Below are 20,465 nucleotides of genomic sequence, written 5' to 3' on the forward strand. Positions count from 1 at the left end.
CATGGGACAAGGATTTAAAAAAAAAATAGATTGGTAATGATGCAGCCAGGAAAAGAAGCAAAGGGCTGGAGTGGGTGGGTGGGGTGTTATACTCTTGGAGGAGGGACAGAAGTATTTGTGATCATTCCCCCTAAAAGCAGGATTACTAAAATACTAAGATTTAATTTTTTAAAAAATTATAGGACACTTTCTTTTTCCCACATCCTACCACCACAGAAACAAGCCTCTAGTATAGTAACAGTGGATTACAGCTGAAAGATCTGCACACAGCTGCTCTCTGAGGACCAATACAAAGAGAAACCCTAAAGCAAAGAGAGGATAAAACAATCAAAGACACTAGAGGAATGTGAAGCCTCTAGTACCTATAATATAACAAACATTAAACACAAGCCAACTCCTAACCATGTTAATATCAATCATCACACTAAAAGTATATGTTCCCTAGTACCTAACACTGACATATGTCTGGCTTTCAACAAAAAATTATAAAGCATACCAAAAAGCAAGGAAGAAAACAATCTGAAGAGACAAAGCAGGTATCAGAACCAGACTTAAACATGATACAGATGTTTAAATTATCAAACAAGAAAATTTAAATAGGTATGATTAGAATTTTGAGGGCTCTAATTGAAAAAACAGATAACATGCAAGACCAAACAGGGATTATGTTGGCAGAGAGATGGAGACTATAGGAAAGAATCAAAACTAAATGCTAGCAATCAAAAACACAATAAAAGAAATGCAGAATGCTGTTAACAGGCTTATTAGTTAACATGACACAGCTGAAGAAATAATTACTAAACTTGAGAATAGGTTAGTAAAAACCTCACCAAATGAAACACAAAGGGGAATAAAAAGAATTAAAAATTAACAGGATATCCAAGAACCATGGGAAAATATAAAAAGGTATAAATACAGGTAATTAGAATGTCAGAAGGAAAATAAAGAAAGAATGGGGCCGAAAAAAATACTTGTCATGATAGTGTTGAAGGATTTTCTATCATTAGTGACAGACAACAAAGCATAGACGACCCAGTCAGCTCAGAGAACACCAAGCAAGATAAATAGCAACTCTAACAGATTATACCTAGGATATCATACTTTAACTGCAGAAAACAAAGACAGAAAAAATTATGAAGAAAGTGGACTGGAATTACTTTCCTACAGAAAACAAAGATTAAAATTATAGCAAAATTCTCATCAGAAGTCAGGCAAGCAAGAAGAGAATAACATGAAATCCTGAAATCCTTAAAGTGTTAAAAGAAATAAAAGTTCAAACCAAGAATTCTGTATCTAACATAATTATCTTTCAAAGGAGAAGAAAAAGTAAAGACTTTCTTAGACAGACAAAAGCTGGAGCAATTCATTGCCAGCATACCTGCTCTGCAAGATGTTAACTTCATCATGCAGAAGGAAACTGATATAGGTCAGAAATGTGGATGAACATAAATGAGCATCAGAGAAGGAATAAATGGGGGTCAAATGAAATATTTATTTTTTGTCATTCTTAACTTTAAAAATTATTGCTTTAAATCATTAATAGCAATGTATGGGCTGATTATAGCATATGGATAAGTGAAATGAATGACAACAATGTTACAAGGGATGGAGGGAGAAATTGGAAACCTACTGTTATAAGGAATGTATACTACATGTTAAATAGTGTAGTGTTATTTGAGTGTGGGCTTAAATTATTTAAAAATGTATATTGCAAACAGTAGGAAAACCACTGAAAAAATTTTAAGTATGAGGTGTTTATCAGGAGAAGAGATTAAATAAAATCATATAAAATGCTCAAGTATAACCAGACAATGAAAAAAAAAAAAAAGGCAGCTAGAAAAACACCCCTGATGCAACAGACAGAAAACAGTTATAAAAGAATAGATTTTAAGGCTGGGTGTGGTGGCTCACGCCTGTAATCCTAACACTTTGGAAGGCTGAGGCAGGCAGATCACTTGACCTCAGGAGTTTGAGACCAGCCTGGGAAACATGGTAAAACCCTCTCTCTACAAAAAATAGAAAAATTAGCTAGGAGTGGTAGTTTGCACCTGTAGTCCCAGCTACTTGTGGGGCTAAGGCAGGAGAATAACTTGAGTCCAGGAAGCAGAGGTTGCAGTGGGCCAAGATCACATCACTACACTCCAGCCTGGGTGACAGAGTGAGACCCTTTTAATACAACTATATTAATAATCACTTTAAATGTGAATGCTCTAAACACAATAGCTAAAAGGAAAAATGTGTCAGATTGGATACAAAAATATAAAAGATTCAACCATATGCTGTTGATAAGTCTACTTTGTATATTCACACTCAGGTTAAAAGAAAAGGGGTAAGGGATTTTTAGGGCAGTGAAACTATTCTGTATGATACTTTAATGGTGGATACATGACATTATGCATTTGTCAAGACCTATAGGACTGTACAACACAAATAATGGATCCTAATGTAAATGATGGACTTTCGTTAATAATAATCTATCAATATTCATTCATTAATTGTATCAAATGTGCCACACTAATGCAAGGCGTCAATAATAGGAAAAACTGTGTGTGACAGGGGAAGGGGTAAATAAATGGAAACCATATTTCTGGCTCAGTTTTTCTGTAAACCTAAAACTGCTCTAAATGTAAAATGTATAAGTTTTTAAAAAGCAAACAAAATTCACATATATGTAAATAACCAGCTTACAGTATTTGAACTAAACTTGTACTATAATTGAACTAAAACACATTGGATTCACTAATTCCTTGTCTTATTTTTAGCACAGAGTCCCTGTACAATGGTTATCGGCCACAACCTAACAGCTCCAGATCATCTGCCACACCTTCCTTGTCCAACATTCAAGGGTTACCTTAGAACACCCAAGATCGGGCCAACAATTTAGAAGTGATGACTAGTGACATCTATTAATGTTCCACAATGCTGTCTCCTTCAAGAAAGTGTCCAATGACCTCCTTACTTCAAAAAAGGGTCACCTGTAGAAAAGGAAGGAGTTTTGAGATGATGTGATAGATTATGTTGTTAACAACATATCTCTCAACTGGCTGGTAGGTTCCCTTTATTCTCAGCTGACTTGAGTCTCAGAATGCTCAAGACCAAGGTGCAGGGAAGAAAAGGATAAGCCAGGAAATACACCAAGCTGAACATAAAACACAGCAAACTTGTCCCTTTAGCCAATGCATGGTACAGTCAGCCAGATGACTTTCTTTGATGTTGAAATTAACCTGCTAGGCAAATATGGTAGGTAGCTGGAAATGGGTCTTCAATTGTAGTCATTTCCAGCTAGATAAAGATCTTTAACATTTTTGGATTAAGCAGTTAAGTTCTGTTGCTTATCTGGCTGTCAAGAAAAGAATGACAGACTTGTCAGAGTCTAGTCAGAACTCACTTATGACATTTATGATTTTATTCTATGATCATTGTGTTGCTACTGTTACTGTATGACTCTAATAAATAGAAAAACATTCATGTAGTCTATAGTATGAATTGATGTCTGTTCCACTGCTGTTCATGGTTTGTCTTGTAATGCATGCTTGTAAAACTTGATTTTAGCTTTAAAAAAAATTTCTCATGTAGGAATACTACTTTGAAATTCAATAAAATATATTTTACAGTAAGTCAGTTTAAAAAAAGTAAAGGGATGGAGACAGACATACCATAACAACACTAATCAAATAAAAGCTAAAATAGCTACACAAATTTTAGACAAAACAGATTTCAAAACAAGGGAAATTATCAGGGACAAAGAGGGAAATTATGTAATGATAAAGGGGTCAGTTCCCCAAAAGGACACACTAACTCTAAATGTGCATGCATCTAACAGAGCATCAAAATACATGGAGCAAAAATTGATTGAAGTAAAAAGATACAGTATTACAGTATATTTAGTACATTTTCAGTAATTTATAGACAGCAGACAGAAACTCAGCAAGGATATAGATGACATGAAGAGTACTAATAACCAACTTGACTTAACTGACATGATACAGTATTCCAATCAACAGCAGCAGAATACACATTATTCTCAAGCTCACCTGTGACATTCACCAAGTAGACCACATTCTAGGCCATAAAACACACAGTAACAACTTTTTAAAAAATATATAAATTGCACAAGATATGTTCTCAGATAACAGTATAATTATATCAGAAATCAATAACAGAAAGATAGCTGGAAAGTTCCCAAATATTTGTAAATTAAACAACACACTTCTCCACAACCCAAAGGTCAAAGGAGTTTCAAAAGGAATTTAAAAATATTTTGAACTAAATAAAAATGAAAATCCAAATAACCAAATATTGTGGATTGCTGCTAAAGTAGTTTTTTAGAGAAATTTAGAAGATCAAATTCATGTATCAGAAAAGAAGAGATATCTAAGTAAATAACCTAAGCTTCTACCATAGGAAATCATAAAAAGAGGAGCAAATGAAAAATAAATAGAAGAAAGGGGATAACTTTTAAAAGAAGCAGAAGTAAAAGAAATAAAAATACAGAGCAGAAATAAAACAAGAAAACAATAGAGAAAAGCAATAACATTATCAAAATAATCAAATAAACTATTGGCCTCTAGCCAGGATGATCAAGAAAGAGAGAGAAGACATAAACTACCAATATCAGGAATAAAAGAGGGTCATCACAACTCACAACTGATCTTATAAACATTGAAAAAGTAATAATGGAATACTACAAAGAACTCTGCTTACATATTTGATAACTTAGATGAAATGAGTCAATCTCTTGAAAGACACAAACTACCCAAATTCACATGGGTTGAAATAAATAACCTGAACAGTATTGTATCTATTCAAGATATTTAATCAGTAGTTTAAAACTTTCTTTAAAAAGAATCACCAGATGCAGATGGTTTTCTTGGATGAATTCTACCAAGCATTTAAGGAAGAGAAAGTACCAATAATCCACAATATCTTCTAGTAAATAGAAGAGACAAAATTCTCAGTTCTTTTTATGAGGCTATCATCACTCTAATACCAAAGCCAAATAAATACATTACTAGAAAAATAATACTCCAATATCACTCATGAATATAAAAAATATCTTTCATAAAATATTAAGAAATAGAATACAGGAATATGTAAAAAGAATGAAACACATCATGACCAAGAAGGGCTCATTCCAGAATGCAAGACTGAGTCGATAGTTGTAAATCAATCAATGCAATTCATATTAACAGATTGAATATAAAATAAATGTGATTACATCAATAGATGCAAAACAATAATTTGAAAAATTTAATACTGATTTATACTTAACACATCTAAAAATTAATAATAGAAGGGAACTCCCTTAATTTGATAAAGGGTATATAAGAGAACTTATCACTAACACCATACCTAATGATGAGAAAATGAATATTTTCCACCTAAGATTGGGAATGAGATGAGGTTGATTTTTCATTATTCCTATTCAATACAATAATAGAAGCCCTATTTAGCATAAGACAAGCAAAATAAGTAAATAAAAATTATACATATAGGAGAAGGATAAATAAAAATTGTCTTTTTTGCAGAGGAAATGATTGTCTATGTAGAAAACGCAAAGAATCTAAAAAAACCCTTTCTGAAACAAGTAATTATAATCACTTCATCATTTACCAACAATAAAGAATTGGAATCAGAAATTAAAAAGCAAAAATATTTACAGTCACACAAAAATACTTAGGTATAAGTCTAATAAGATATGTACGGAATCCATATGCAGAAAACTACAAAACACTGATTAAGGGAGATTTAAATAAATGGAGCAGTACTTTCTATTCCTGGAATGAAAGACTCACTATTGTTAAGATGTCAATTATTTCTAACTTGATTTACAGACTCAATGCAATTCCAATAAAAATCCCAGCAAGTTTTTTGTAGACAGCAACATACTGACTCTGATATGGTGTAACAAAGATCTTAGAATAGCCAACACAATACTGAATAAGAACAAAGTTTGAGGACTCATACTACGTGATTTAAAGGCTTAATATAAATCTACAGTAATCAAGACAATATCGTGTTAGTGAAAGAAAGAACAAATGGAATGGAGAATATGATGGCCAGAAATAGGCTCACACAAATGCAGCAAACTGATTTTTCACAAAGGTGCAAAGGCAAATAAATGGAAAATGATCATTTTTTCTCAGCAAATAGTGCTAGAACAGTTGGATATTCATATGGAAAAAATTTAACTTAGACACTAAACTGAGACCTTACACAAAAAATTAACTCAAAATGGATTATAGTCCTAAAACAAAATGCAAAACTATAAAACTTCTAGAAGAAAACATAGGAGAAAATCTATATGACTTTGGGTTTGGGAATGAGTTTTATTAATATATACAATACCAAAAGCATAATTAATAAAAGAAAAAAAACACTGATAAGTTGGACTCTATTAGCGTTAAAAATTTTTGCTTCATGAAAGACACTGTTAAGGGAATAAAAAGACAATACTGGGAGAAAATACTTGCAAATCACATAACTGATAAATGATTGGTATCCAGAATGCATAAAGAACTCTAAAACTTCAAAAATAATGAAACAAGCAACCAGTAGTGGGTTGAATGGTGACTTCAAATAGATATGTCTATCTCCTAACTCCTGGAACTTGTGAAAGTGACCTTCTTTGGAAAGTTTGCAACTGTAATTAGATTAAGGATCTCAAGAAGACATTGTTTTTGATTTAGGTTGGACCATAAATCCAATGACAAGTGTCGTAGAAGAAAGGTCAAGGGAGATTTGAAACACAGACACACAGAAGGGAAGGTTGTATGAAGATAAAGACAGATTGAAGTGATTGGTTTATAAGCCAGGAATGTGAAGAATTGCTGGGTAGCCATCAGAAGGTAGGAGAAAGGCATTAAATGGATTCTTTCTGAGAGCCTCCAGAAAGAATCAACATTTCTGACACCTTGATTTCAGACTTCTGGCCTCTGCATCTGTGGGAGAATAGATTTATTTCGTTGTAAGTCACTCAGTTTGTTATAGTTGTCCTAGGATACTGATACACAACCTTATTTTTTAAATAGGTAAAATATGTGAAAACATATTTCACAAAAGATTTTTCTATGGCCAACAGGCATATGAAAGGATTCACAACATAAGTTTTCATTAAGGAAATACAAACTAAGACAATTATTTACTATACTAGTACACACATATTAGCAGGGCTAAAATATCATCTATGGGTGAGGATGCTACTAGATCTTTCACACAATAATAGTAGGGATGCAAAATGGTGCAGCCACTTTGGAAACAGTTTGGCAATTTCTTATAAAGTTAAACAGTCTTACATGGTCCAGCTGACCAAATGTGAAAACTTAACATCAACACAAATAATTGCACAAAAATGTTTTTATCAGCATTATTCATAATTACCAGAACCCAAGATGTCCTTAATAGGTGAATGAATAAACTGTGATACATGCATACAACGGAACACTATTCAGCAATAAAAAGCAATCAACTATAAATCCATACAATAACATAGATGAATCTTAAATGCATATTGGTAAGCGAAAGGAGCCAATCTGAAAATACTACATGTTGTAAGCTTTATGTGACGTTCTAGGAAGACACAACTACAGAGACAGTAATAGGTTCAGTAGCTTTCAAGGTATTGTGGGGAATGGTTGAATAGATGAAGTACAGGGAATCTTTTATGATAGTGAAACTATTCTGTATGATACTGTACTCATAGATATGAGATGGATTGCATTTTTCAAAGCCTATGGAACATTATAATACAAAGAGTGAACATTAATGTATACAAATAAAAATCAATTCAAAAATCTGGGTATATGAGCGTGGAATGCAGACTGCAACAAAAGAATCTACCTTATTAAAAGTGTATAAAATGATGTTACTGAAAATAATAGGGAAAAAGAAGTGCTGACCTAAGTAACTTTGGAAATGAGTGGAGACTGTAAGACTAAAGAAAAAGAAAGGAACTGTACAAAGACATTATAATTGTTTCTCACAAGGCCAACAATCTGAAATCAATATTCTAGTACTATAGAAATGATTATGTATACAGATGCTGGACAGTGGGAGCCAATGTTGTTATGGAGGCAAGTAGAGGGGATGGCTAAAATGAATTATGTGATACTAGAATAGAGCTAGAAACATCAATAAGAGTAATGTTCAGCTTAATATAGGTACAGATGGATAAATATCGAAGTAATTGCAGATCTATGTTTATATACGTTTAGTATACAGAATTTTTCCAATATCTAGCTGCTATGAAGGCTTAGAAGTAAGACTGTAGCACCAATGAAACATTTTGATCTAATAAAGTAACCTAATACTGGATTATAACCTGGAGTATAAGATAAAAATCCACAAGTTCATACTGATACAAATAAATGATTGAATGAATAAGTAAATCAAGGAGAATATGCAATTTTTTTTTTTTTTTTGAGACAAAGTCTTGCCCTGTCGTTAGGCTGGACTGCAGTGGTGCGATCTCAGTTCACTGCAACCTCCGCCTCCTGGGTTCAAGCGATTCTCCTGTCTCAGCCTCCCAAGTAGCTGGGACTACAGGCGTGTGCCACCACACCCAACTAATTTGTGTATTTTTAGTAGAGATGGGGTTTCACCATGTTGGCCAGGATGGTCTTGATCTCTTTACCTCGTGATCCGCCCCCCTCAGCATCCCAAAGTACTGGAATTACAGGTGTGAGCCACCTCACCTGCCAGCAAATCTTTTATAAAGAATTCCAGATAATTTGTGTGGATATTCCACCCTCAACGACAATAGGGGAAAGTGAATACTGAGTGTAAGAGAACTCTGTCTTATCTTTGCAACTTTTCTCTAAATATAAAACAATTTTAATTTTATTTTAAAGAAAGGGTTTAAACATTGCATGAATATTGCAACTTGTGGCATGTTTAACTAGTGTTCACCAGTGCCCAGTTCTTCCACTCTGTCCCCTCTCCTTGGGGGCCTCCCGTGACTGACAGCAGGGGCAGAGTTCTGTGGAGTTTCCTGTTCTGATGTGGGAAGTTCCTTCGGACCTTACTCAGAATCCTTACCTTAACATGTGGCAGAGCCTGGACGCCTCCATCTGCTGACTCTCAGCTCCCAGAGTCCTCATTGAGGGAATTCAAAAGGTGCTAAATCAAGTGATGATCCCTGTCTGGGGTCTAACAGGGCTGAAATCAGGGGCTGGACTCTGTGGGAGTCCCTCCAATCTGTGGTGGGTGGTTCCCTCAAACTTCACGCAGAGTACTTATCTTGCCTAGAACAGGGCCTGGACTCCTCCATCTGCTGACCTAATGCCTCCTCACACATATCAAAGCCTTCACTGCCCTGAAGTGTCAGAGGCAAGGCAGAAAAAATGAGAAACTATGTCCTGTGTCCCCTGCTTAGTGCCTCCCAGGGCTGACGGAAGGGGTGGTCCTCTAAGCTGACCCCCTCTGTTCTAGATGAGGAAGTACCTGCAGTACTCAGGTTTTGAAAGAACTACTGGACAGTGCTGTGCTCTCTCTACTGAATTGAATCAGCCAGCCTTAGACAAAGGCTAACTCCCTGTCCTCATCACTGCCATCTTCCAACTCCCAATTGCAACAGGGTTTAATTAAGGGGTCCCTGTACCTAACAATCATGCCTGGAGCTCCTGAGGCTGACGCCAGGGGGGCCTGTTGGGGGGGCCTGTGGGCGGGGCAGTATGTTCCAGTGTTAAGTGGTTCCCGCAGCCCTTCCTCAGGGTCCTCATGTTTATTTCTGCTGAGGCTTTGAATTCTTCTCTTTGCTGACCTGAAGCTGATACCCTGGCCCAATGCTTTCACTTTGCCGTAAAAGGTAATAAAATTTACTACAGATCTTTTGAAAATGTTGAGAACGCCTGGTACAGATGTTTTTTACATTTTAATTCAATCAACTCAACAGAACTCTGCCCCTCTGTCAGCCGTGGGAGGCCCCCAAGCAGAGGGGGCTGAATGGGAGAACTGGGCACTGGTGAACACACATATCACCATCACCCCCAGTCAATTTGACGATAAACTGCATCATCTGCAGTAATTCCCCACCCATCCTGCAAGATGTTTATGCCTGGGGCCAGCCTCCTACCCTAGGCAGTATCCGGTGGCAACACAGACCCCTTAACGGAGCCACAGGACATTTACCCTGTGGCAGCAAATAACTCAGGAACCAAGGGAGACAGTCAGAGGTAGGGAGAGCATCAAGATCTTTTTCTCAAGACATATCCATATTGAAACCTTTATTTGCAGAGTCACTGAGGTACTTAGCCTCAGGGAATTCCCCCTCCAATTTTCCACTGCTTGCAGCTACAATCTCTCTCCCATTATTCTGGTACTCCCTGGCCTGTTTCAACTGTCATCATTTGCCATCTTTCCCATACACATAGCACCAACCTCAATGGTGAAAGGGCACTGTGTACAAGGGAAGAAATGCCCTTCTTCAGCAGGAATCAAGACAGCTCACGGCTGCAGTACAATGGCAAAGAAGTACAGCCCACCAGAATAGTGAAGAGCTCTCCCAGTTTCCATCAAAAACATCATTCAGTGACACAGGGGAGCTAGCTATACTTTGCCTGGCAGTAAGTAGGGAGATTCTAAGTTAAGGTAAGGTATCAGGCATGCCTGTGTGATGTTCCGCAATGGAGCTTCCCACTCAGATCACTCAGACCACTCTACAACCTCAGATGGGTAAAAATGATTCAGAAATTCCTCAAACTGCTCGCGTGAGTTGTTCAGGACCCTCCAAGATTCCACACCTTTTCTTTTTCTGATTCGTTCTCAACGAAATGCTGAACTCTGCATACAGATCCTTGACTGTCAGTCTGTCCCAGGCTCCCTGAGCTCGGTTTAGCATGTGGTCTCTCTCATGGACTCTGGAAATTATTCTGTCTCCCTCCTGATGTTTCTCACTTACTGAAAGTGCCCTCTCTGGACAATTTCCTGGGACTTAGTCATTCTGACCAAAACCGTGCTTTTCAAAGTAAAAGGAAATTTTCATTGACATTTCAGAATTTTAAAGCATGCCCAGAGGTATCCTGGTACAGAAGACATCACTGCAGAAACCCTGCTTTGTAAAGATAGGGGGTTGAATTAATTTTGGATTACCATAATTAGAAAACACGGAAACACAAAATAACAGTGAGAACGTATTTTCACCCAAGAGAATGAATAAATTTAAAATTGATCAAGTAAAATTCCTGTGAGAGTATAAGATATTCACATACATTAATACGTGAGAATATAAATTGATACAGCATTATCAGAATGGAATTTCAGCAATATTCGTAAAAGCTTACAATCATCACACTATTTCCACTTTAATTCAATTCTCAGTTTTCCATGTTTTTCCTACAAGAAAACACCCACATTTGCCCAATAATTTATGTTCAGTGATGTGGATATCAATGATATTAGTCATAGCAAAAAATGGAAGACAACTTACATGTCCATCAGGAGGAGAATTTTTAAATCAATTATGACACATACATATTTTAGAATTCTAGGAAGTAGTTAAAAGAATGAGACATATCTATAGGTGCTCTCACAGAATGACTCAGCATTTATTTCATTAAGTGACAAGTGCAAGAGGCAAAAGAATATGTACATCATTGTCCAGGTATATTAAAAACATACAATGTATTTTTCTGGTATATCTATTTAAGGAAAAACCCAAAATATATTTTAAAATAATATGCACAAGAACTTGAATTGTGGTTATTTCTGAGGAGGGTTGAATTTTGGAGGAATGAAGTAAGGAAAGCGGTTGTGATTTGTCCATATTGTCAGATTTTTTTGCATCACGAATGTATGCACTATTATTTTTGTAATTAAAATGTTTCAATAAGACAAAATAGAAATAGTATCTGTGTATTGTTCATATACAGTAACTGCAAAAGGATTTAATGAAAGAAGCCTAAAATCTGAAAGGCTTAGCACAACAAAAGTTTTTGTCTCATGCACTTAAAATCTGATGTGGGTTAACAGGGGGGCTCCACTGTTAGGCAACCCCGGGATGCAGGCTGTTTTTATTGTCCTTTCGCCAATGCACTACAATGTAGCAGCACTGTTTCTTTTTATATGTCAGTTGCAAGGGTAGTCAAATAACTCTTCTTAACTATAAGTGAACTTGGAATGTAGTCTTCCCCTCCCAGGAAGGACAGCACTTGCAAACTTTCCATAAACAGTTACATAGTGGGTGATCAGTGAGGTGTAATTTTCACAATTTGTATACAAGTCTTCTTCATTCATGGAGAAGTTTCTGAGAAGGTGAAAATTGCCCTGCAACTGGCTAAGTTTTTCTACTGCCTACTATGTAATAGATGTTTTCATCTGTTACGCTATTACGCTAACTTTCTTTTTTCTTTTCTTTTCTTTTTTTTTTTTTTTTTTTTTGAGACGGAGTCTTGCTCTGTTGCCCAGGCTGGAGTGCAGTGGCGTGATCTCGGCTTACTACAACCTCTGCCTCCCAGATTCGAGCGATTCTCTTCCCTCAGCCTCCCAAGTAGCTGAGATTACAGGCACACAGCACCACACCCAGTTAATTTATGTATTTTTAGTAGAGGCAGGGTTTCTCCATGTTGGCCAGGCTGGACTCAAACTCCTGACCTCAGGTGATCCGCCTGCCTCGTCTTCCCAAAGTGCTGGGATTAAAGGCATGAGCCACCGTGCCCCGCCACAATTACGCTAACTTTCTAATGGACTCTCTAAGAATTGCCAGCAACTACGGTTTACCCTTCTTTATTCAATAGCACCATTCTCCACTTACAATAGTCTCAGTATACCGAGCATTTCTTTCTTCCTTTCACTACCTGATTAAAATCATAATTTCTGAGTGTCTTCTATCACTTGATGAATATGCCTGAACACTTACACAGGTGTCTTTACACACAATGAAAACCAGGATTTTCCCTTGGGGCGGATGCAGACAAGAGTTAGCTGAAACGTGGAGATGATTTTTACATTTCTCATAAACTCTGTAAGGCTAGGGAAACATTTTCTACAGTGTTGGCAGACTGAATAATTGCTACAAAAGTATACACATGCACTTATCCCTGAAAACCATGTGTATGTCATGCTACATGGCCAAAGGCATTTTGAAGATCTATTAAGATTATGAAACCACTTTTTATTTTATTTTTTAACTTTTATTTTAAGTTCAGGGATATAAGTGCAGATTTGTTACACAGGTAAACTTGTGTCAAGGGGGTTTGTCGTACAGATTATTTCATCACCCAGGTATTAAGTCTAGCACCCATTAATTACTTTTCCTGATCCTCTCCCTCCTCCCACCCTCCACTCTCCAAAGGCCCCAGTGTGTATTGTTCTCCTCTATGTGTCCATGTGTTCTTATCATTTAGCTCCCACTTGTGAGAACATGTGGCATTTGGTTTTGTTCCTGTGTTACTTGGCTAAGGATAATGACCTCCAACTTCACCCATGTCCCTGCAAAGGATATTATCTCATTCTTTTTCATGGCTGCATAGTATTCCACAGTGTATATGTACCATATTTTCTTTATCCAGTCTATCATTGATGGGCATTTAGGTTGATTCCATGTCTTTATTTTTGTGAATAGTGCTGCAATGAATGTGTACGTGCATGTGTCTTTATAATAGAATGATTTATATTCCTTTGGGAAACCACTATTAAATTAGGTAGATTATATTGAATTATCAAGGTGGGCTCAATCTAATGACATGGGCTCTTACACACACAGGATGTTCTCCGGATAGAAGTAGAAAAGAGATATAGCAGAGGAGGAAGTTAGAAAGATTGCAAGTGTAGTAAGGATTCAACCTGCAATTGCTGACACAAGATAAATGCAAAGACTAGAGAAAGGTCTCAAGAAATTATGGTTGCTATAGACGAATGCAGTCAGAAAATAGGGCCTTTGTCTTACAAGTGCAAAAAATTGAAATCTGCCAACAACCTGAATGAGTTCTAAAGGGGGTTCATCCCAGAACCTTACAATAAGAGTACAGGCTCTGAGAGTTTGGTATGGGCCTTGTGAAACCCAGAGCAGAGAAATCAGCAGAGCCAACCGGGATTTCTCACCCAGAGATGTGACATAATAAACGTATGTTGTTGTAAAATGCTAAATCTGCAATAATTTGTTACTGCATTGAGAGACATCTACCACAACTTCCTGGAAGGACTACAGGGTTTGTTAGAGTCCAATCTTTTTAGATGGTTGCTAGACAGTGACTTCCTTGATCCTTCCTCATTTACCACTTCTATGGGGGGTTTTGGTTTTGGCCACTTAGTTAAGCTCATTCATCAGTGACTAGTCTCAAATAGGTCACCAGATTAAATTCTCCTGTCTTTCTCATCCAATTTTCTGTTTAAAATCTTTAGCTTCAGAGTTGTATGCCAAGAACTAGCAGATTCTGTTTCAAATCTGACTCAACTCACAAGCAAATTTAGAAAAAATTTTGGTTGGAGTGGAAGCACCCAGAACAGATAAGGAGGTACATAACGTTCACTGCCTAAGTAAACAATTACATGGAAGGAGCCGTTGTTATCAGAGAAGTTGCAAGCTGAGTGATGTGGCAAACAGAGGACATCTGCAGGGAGTTGGAATGCTCTAAGTCAGGAGAAAGGAAGGAAGGTTATTCTGGGCTTTCTTTCCCATAGGGAGCAGGGTGCAGCCTTCATGGAAGGAAGCAGGGAAGAGCTGGACAGCAGGTAAGGATCCAGATTTTGGCACAAGGACTCACAGGGGCTGACTCAAGGAAACAGCAGTGTAATTTGGGAAGTGCTAGATCTGGTCCCATGTGCCAGCACCTGGGCAAAATCAGCTCCCAAAGAACTCTGGAGCTAGGGGTGGATGGGCCCTATGAAATGAGGCCCACAGGCAGTCCCCAAATGGTGTTCAATTCTCATTTTCTCCATTATTTATTACATCTGGATTTAGTACATTGACCCCAGGTTCCTTGTTTTCATTGCCCAGAGACACAGTGCAGTAGTGAGAAGTGAATTAAGAGACACAAGTCAGCTTAGTCAAGGAGGAGAGGGAACAATGTGGACTCTAGACCGATTCAGAATAGGGGTCTAGTCCCAGTATTATCACTTACAAGTCAGGGAAACTTGGGAAAACTGCAGAGTTCTATGAGCCTCTTCATCTGTGAAGCTGGTTTGATAAACAGTCCTCTTGCTCCCTGGCTCACGTATTTGGCTTTGCAGTATACCCTACTGTAAAGTAGGAATGTTGGGCCAGGCACGGTGGCTCACACCTGTAATCCCAGCACTTTGGGAGGCTGAGGCGGGCAGACCACGAGGTCAGGAGATCGAGACCATCCTGGCTAACACGGTGAAACCCCGTCTCTACTAAAAATACAAAAAAAGAAAAAGAAAAAAGAAAAAAATTAGCCGGGTGTGGTGGCGGGCACCTGTAGCCCCAGCTACTCAGGAGGCCGAGGCAGGAGAATGGCGTGAACCCAGGAGGCAGAGCTTGCAGTGAGCCGAAATCGTGCCACTGCACTCCAGCCTGGGTGACAGAGTGAGACTCCATCTCAAAAAGAAAAAAAAAAAGTAGGAATGTTGGAATGTATCTACTTTATGCAAGGCATCTGGCACATTACCTTATATTGGGTTTTAATAAATTACAGTTATCATTATATTTATATTGACCCCCAAATCTACCAATTTTCCCTCTTTTTGTTTGCTTTGCTTTGTTTTATCCAGGAATTGTCAGATAATTTGCAGCCCACTAGCATTACAGCACAACAAATTAGCCAAAATGTTGCTTAAACTAAGTTTTGCACTATATAACTTTTTTGAGGACATGTTATTCATTGTTGGTATGGAGGAGTCTTATCCAGTTTGATGCAACTCAGAGCTCTTAGAAATTGTGTCAAGGTCTACCTCAGTCTCTCCCTTCCAAGTGCCCTTCGCTCCAAACCACATGTATTTGCAATTATTTCACCCCCAAAAAATCTAGTTTTAGTTTATAGTTTGCCAAATTATATACAAGATAACCTAGTTGAAATGCCCATTTAATGGATGGGCTGTCCCTCTCCCAAATCACTGCAGATTGCCAGCACAGTGGCTTCTGAGCTTCTTATATGAGTATCACCATTATTCCTGAGACACTCCCTTGTGGTAATAGGTGTAAATCACATTTTCGTGCACCTTGTTAAATCATCTTTTTGTGCACGGTGTTCACCCACACTGAGGTAAGCATACAGGACGTCCTCCATTTGTGCACTAGGTGGAGATTTCTCTCTGGTTTATTTGTGACCTAAAGGTGACTACTAAAAGCAATTTTCCATTCCAGCCTTCTCAAGTCTGAGACACACCGTCTGAGGTGTTGGCCTCTGCCCACCACTCCCAGAGGCTCATCTGACCCACAACTCAGCTTAATTTAAAATTATGTCACATTGAAGGACTTGCAGTTTCCCAACCCCAACCCTTTGCCACAGGGCATTTACACGCAGCTGCTCATCTGAAACCCCAAAGTCCTCACACCTTCTTTTGACTTCTCCTTTTGGTTAGATTGTCTTACTGCTATGGATGGAATTACCGTGCCCCCCAAAAATTCACATGTTGAACCCTAAATCCCCAATGTGATGGTATTTGGAGGTGGGGCCTTGGGGAGGTAATTAGGTTATGAGGGTGGAACCTTCATGAATTGAATTAGTGCTTCTGTAAGGGGATGAAGAGACCACAGCTTTCTCTACCATGTGAGGATACAAGGAGAAGATTGTTAAGCATTGAGAGAGCCTTTACTGAGAACCTGACCTGGAAACTCGATCTCAGACTTCCAATTACCAGAACTATGGGAAATAAATGTTTGATCTTTAAGCCACCCAATCTATAATTTGTGATAGCAATCTGAACTAAGCCATTCACCGTCTTTCTTTCATGTTAGCTACTCCAAGGCTTTTCATTTCTATGGGTATAGATGATTCTTGTTTACCTTAGCATTGCAAGTACTAACACAAGCCATCCAGAGTAGATGCTCAGTTATTATTTGGGGAAAAAAATAAACCCCTGAGACAGAGGTCTAATTTATTATGATTTAATTTCTCCTACATTCTTGAATAAACTAAATATATCCAGGTATGTATATACAAATGGATTGTACAAAAAACAAAACAAAACAAAACAAAACAAAAAAACAGACTAAAAGTGGTAACTGAAACCAACAATTTACAGTCTTTTATTTTTTCTCCACTTTTGATCCCAACTAGTACAATTCTGTGTCCTTTCACATTTCAAAAAAAAAAACAAAAAAAACAAAAAACAAATTTACTGTCATAATATCTTGTTTCAAATAAGTAAAATGGAATGTTTCTAATTTGTTTCACAAAATAATAAAACTCTTACTCTTACATTCACAGCAATGTTTAAGTAATGTCATTCATAAACTTAGTTTCTAAAGTTACTCAAACCTTCTGATCATAGGAACAGTATTTTGAAAAAAAGTATCCAGGAACTTATTACAGAACAAGAAAACAAACATGTTATACACTGTGTTGCCTCCAATCCCACCCTGACCTTCTACAGCTTAGAATGTGGACTTTTCCTTTCAACCACAAGGCAAAGAATGCCTTGAGTTCTACTAGGGGTGGGAGAATCTGCTAAATATGGCCTGGGAACGTGCATTGACCACAGCCCTAATGCGAGCCCTTGCTGCAAGTCTGGCTTGAGCTCGCTCTTCCTCATCTTTCAAAGCCTCTTCATACCAGGTTGGGAAGGCACTGGGGACAGTATTGTGGATCTTCGCTAAAAACTCTAGGACTTTCATCTTGGTGGTTTCTACATGAGCTCGTGGACCCCATAGAAACTGATAGCGTGGAGGATCACTGTTGGGCACTTGCTGATACTGCAGGTAATTTTCTCTCACAAAATCTTGGGTGATGATCTTCTTGGGCTCCCCAAAAATGAAGTGCCTCCTCCCCTCATATAACCCCATCACATTCAATACTTGCCAGATTTGTTCCTCAGTGGCACAATTACCATTTGTGAAGATCACACCCAGGATAGTCATCAGCATGCCTGTCCGGGGCACACGTCTGTCTTCACTCAACTTTGCATCATAGGTTGGTACCAGTTTGTTGATGAGGAAATAGATGTGCCTATCTGGATCCACTTCCTTCAAGTCAAGTCCAAAGACCATCTCCAGGTGATCTGAAACTTTCCGTAGGATCTCACTGAAGTATCTCCTGGGAATTTGGACTATATCCCTCAGCATAGCTGCCTTTATAATAAGCTCTTTCATTTGATACTTGTACAGAAGGTAATGCACCAAAATAAACACCGTCTCATCTACAGGGCTTCTGGTCATGTGCTCATTGGCAGCCAGGGCCTGTGAGGATCTTGGCCTTTCCTCCGTTTGGTTGTTGGTGCTTTCATTAGATCTTAAATATGAAACAGCTGCAGCAGTAGTAGTGGTGGATGTGGCTCTCTGAGGCCCGTGGGGATTGCTGGTTGTCTTGGGAGCAGTTGAGCTCTGGATGGCACTACTGAAATGAGCAGAGGAAGAGGAAGAAAATTCTATTCCCACTCTTGCAGTGGCTTGAGCATCCATCAGAGGCTCTGGCTCTTCTCGAGCCTGACGGCGTTTCTCACGGGCACGAAGCTTACTCTTTTGACCCCGAGGCATGATGACTTTAGACACAGTAGTAGACAGTTAGACAGGTGAGCTCTGTGACCTAGAGGAAAGAGGATGAGATGGTTGGGTCACTTCAACTGGGAGACACCTCCGTGACTTTATTGAAGGCCGCCTCAGCAGTTTTCCTTGAAGTCACTGCTCTAGGAATCCTATAATGCTCCTATTCCCTGATCTGCTTGTTCCAGGAACAACCCTGTGGAATTAACTAAGGTATGACTTAGGTTGTCACTACTTGCCAGATATGCCTGGGACTTACTGGGATTTAGAGAAGTGGCTCTGTTCTGGGGCAGGAGGTCTTTCTCTCAGTTCACATTAAGGATCATTATCTCCCTTCTGTTATGACCTGGGGTCCCTCTGATCTACTACTTTGATGCTGACCCCTCACTTCTGTGATCCCAGAAGATGAATTCAGGGAAACCTCATCTGACCACACCTGCCTGGAGACACAGAGACAGATGAAAGCACAGGCCAAGCTCTGTGGGACTCTCTATCCTGGGGTAATTAGGGTTCTCAGTCCTCACTTAGTGATTTCACCTTTGCTTTTGCTAAGGCCTGGGACTCCTCCCTCTGCTGACCTTAGAGCGATCTCCTCTGAGCAAAGCCTTCATATCCTTGAAAGCCCTAATGAGAATATTTGGCAGACCACAGCCTAATACATCTGATCCAGGTTCACTCAAGTGTGAAGGTCTGAATAGGGCTCTGTGACCCCCTACTGTTCCGGGGTGGGTAGTTCTTTCAGTCCTTACTTAGTGTCCACACACAGACTTCCAGAAGACTATGGGTCTCTTCCCTCTAATGCCACCAAACTGCCCCTCTCAGACTGAAGACCTCATCTCCCTGACCACCCTCCCACCTAGCCCCTCACAAGTATAATGTGAGGGAGGGCCTTGCCCAAAGCCTCTCTGGGCTGACAGCAGGGGTGGGGCTTTGTGAAGTTCCCTTTGTTAGGGGTGGGTGGTTCCCTGAGACCTCACTCAATATTCTCACTTTAACCCCTAACAGGGTCTGGGAATCATCCTGCTACTGACTTGACATCACTCTGCTCCCATTCCAAGGCATTCACTTTCCTGAGATACCAGAGGCAGAAATCAGGGTTCCTTGCATCAATCCACCTTCATTCACCTTAGCTTTTCAGGACTGAGCATGGTGAGGGCTCTGTGAGACTCCTCTGTGCTCAGGGCTTCGGAGGTCTGCTCAGACCTCATTCAGGGTCTTCCCCTTCACTCCTATTAGAGCCTGGGAACTCGCCCTCTGCTGGTCTGAAGCCCGCACCCTGGTCCAATACCCTCACTGGCTCAGTCTCCTCGGGGGGCATTTAGAAGGTACTCAGAGGTCGCTACATCCCACGATTCCTGTCTTTGTTCTATCAGAGCTGAAAGTAGGGGAATAACTCTCTGGGAGCCCCTCTAGTCTGGGGTGGGTGGTCCCCTCACACCTAACACCGGGTCTTTACCTTAATTCTAGGCAGAGCTCAAAGCTCCTCCCTTGAATGACGTGAGTGATGCTACCCGCCCTCACCCCAACACTTCCCTCAAACACCCTCAAACAGGAGAAAGTCCGTGTGACTCAGGTCCTTCCGCCCCCATCTGGGGCCTTCCCAAGGTTGACCGCAAGGGCTGGAATCTGCGAGGCCCGTCTGTTCTGAAAACCCGGCGGAAAGGGGGAAGCCCTTTATTGCCGTTCTTTCAGGGTCTTTGCCTTTATTCCTGTTAGGGCCTGGGAACTCTCCCTCTGCTGGTCTGAAGCCCACCCTCTAGTCCAATACCCTCACCCGCCCAGGCTCCTCAGTCCGATACGCTCACCCGCCCAGTCTCCTCAGTCCGATACGCTCACCCGCCCAGTCTCCTGAGTCAGACACCTTCACCCG

General features: G+C 39.3%; 1 protein-coding gene across 1 annotated transcript; it reads right to left on the reverse strand.

The window, feature by feature from the left end:
* Positions 1-17,545: 17,545 nt before the first annotated feature.
* On the reverse strand, positions 17,546-18,589 carry LOC111535954 (melanoma-associated antigen B10-like). Its single transcript, XM_023202192.1, has one exon. It carries the CDS (start codon positions 18,587-18,589, stop codon positions 17,546-17,548), a length of 1,044 nt encoding a protein of 347 aa, XP_023057960.1.
* Positions 18,590-20,465: the final 1,876 nt, after the last annotated feature.

This window comes from Piliocolobus tephrosceles, chromosome 12 (genome assembly GCF_002776525.5).
Source record: "Piliocolobus tephrosceles isolate RC106 chromosome 12, ASM277652v3, whole genome shotgun sequence".
Taxonomy (NCBI): Eukaryota; Metazoa; Chordata; class Mammalia; order Primates; family Cercopithecidae; genus Piliocolobus; species Piliocolobus tephrosceles.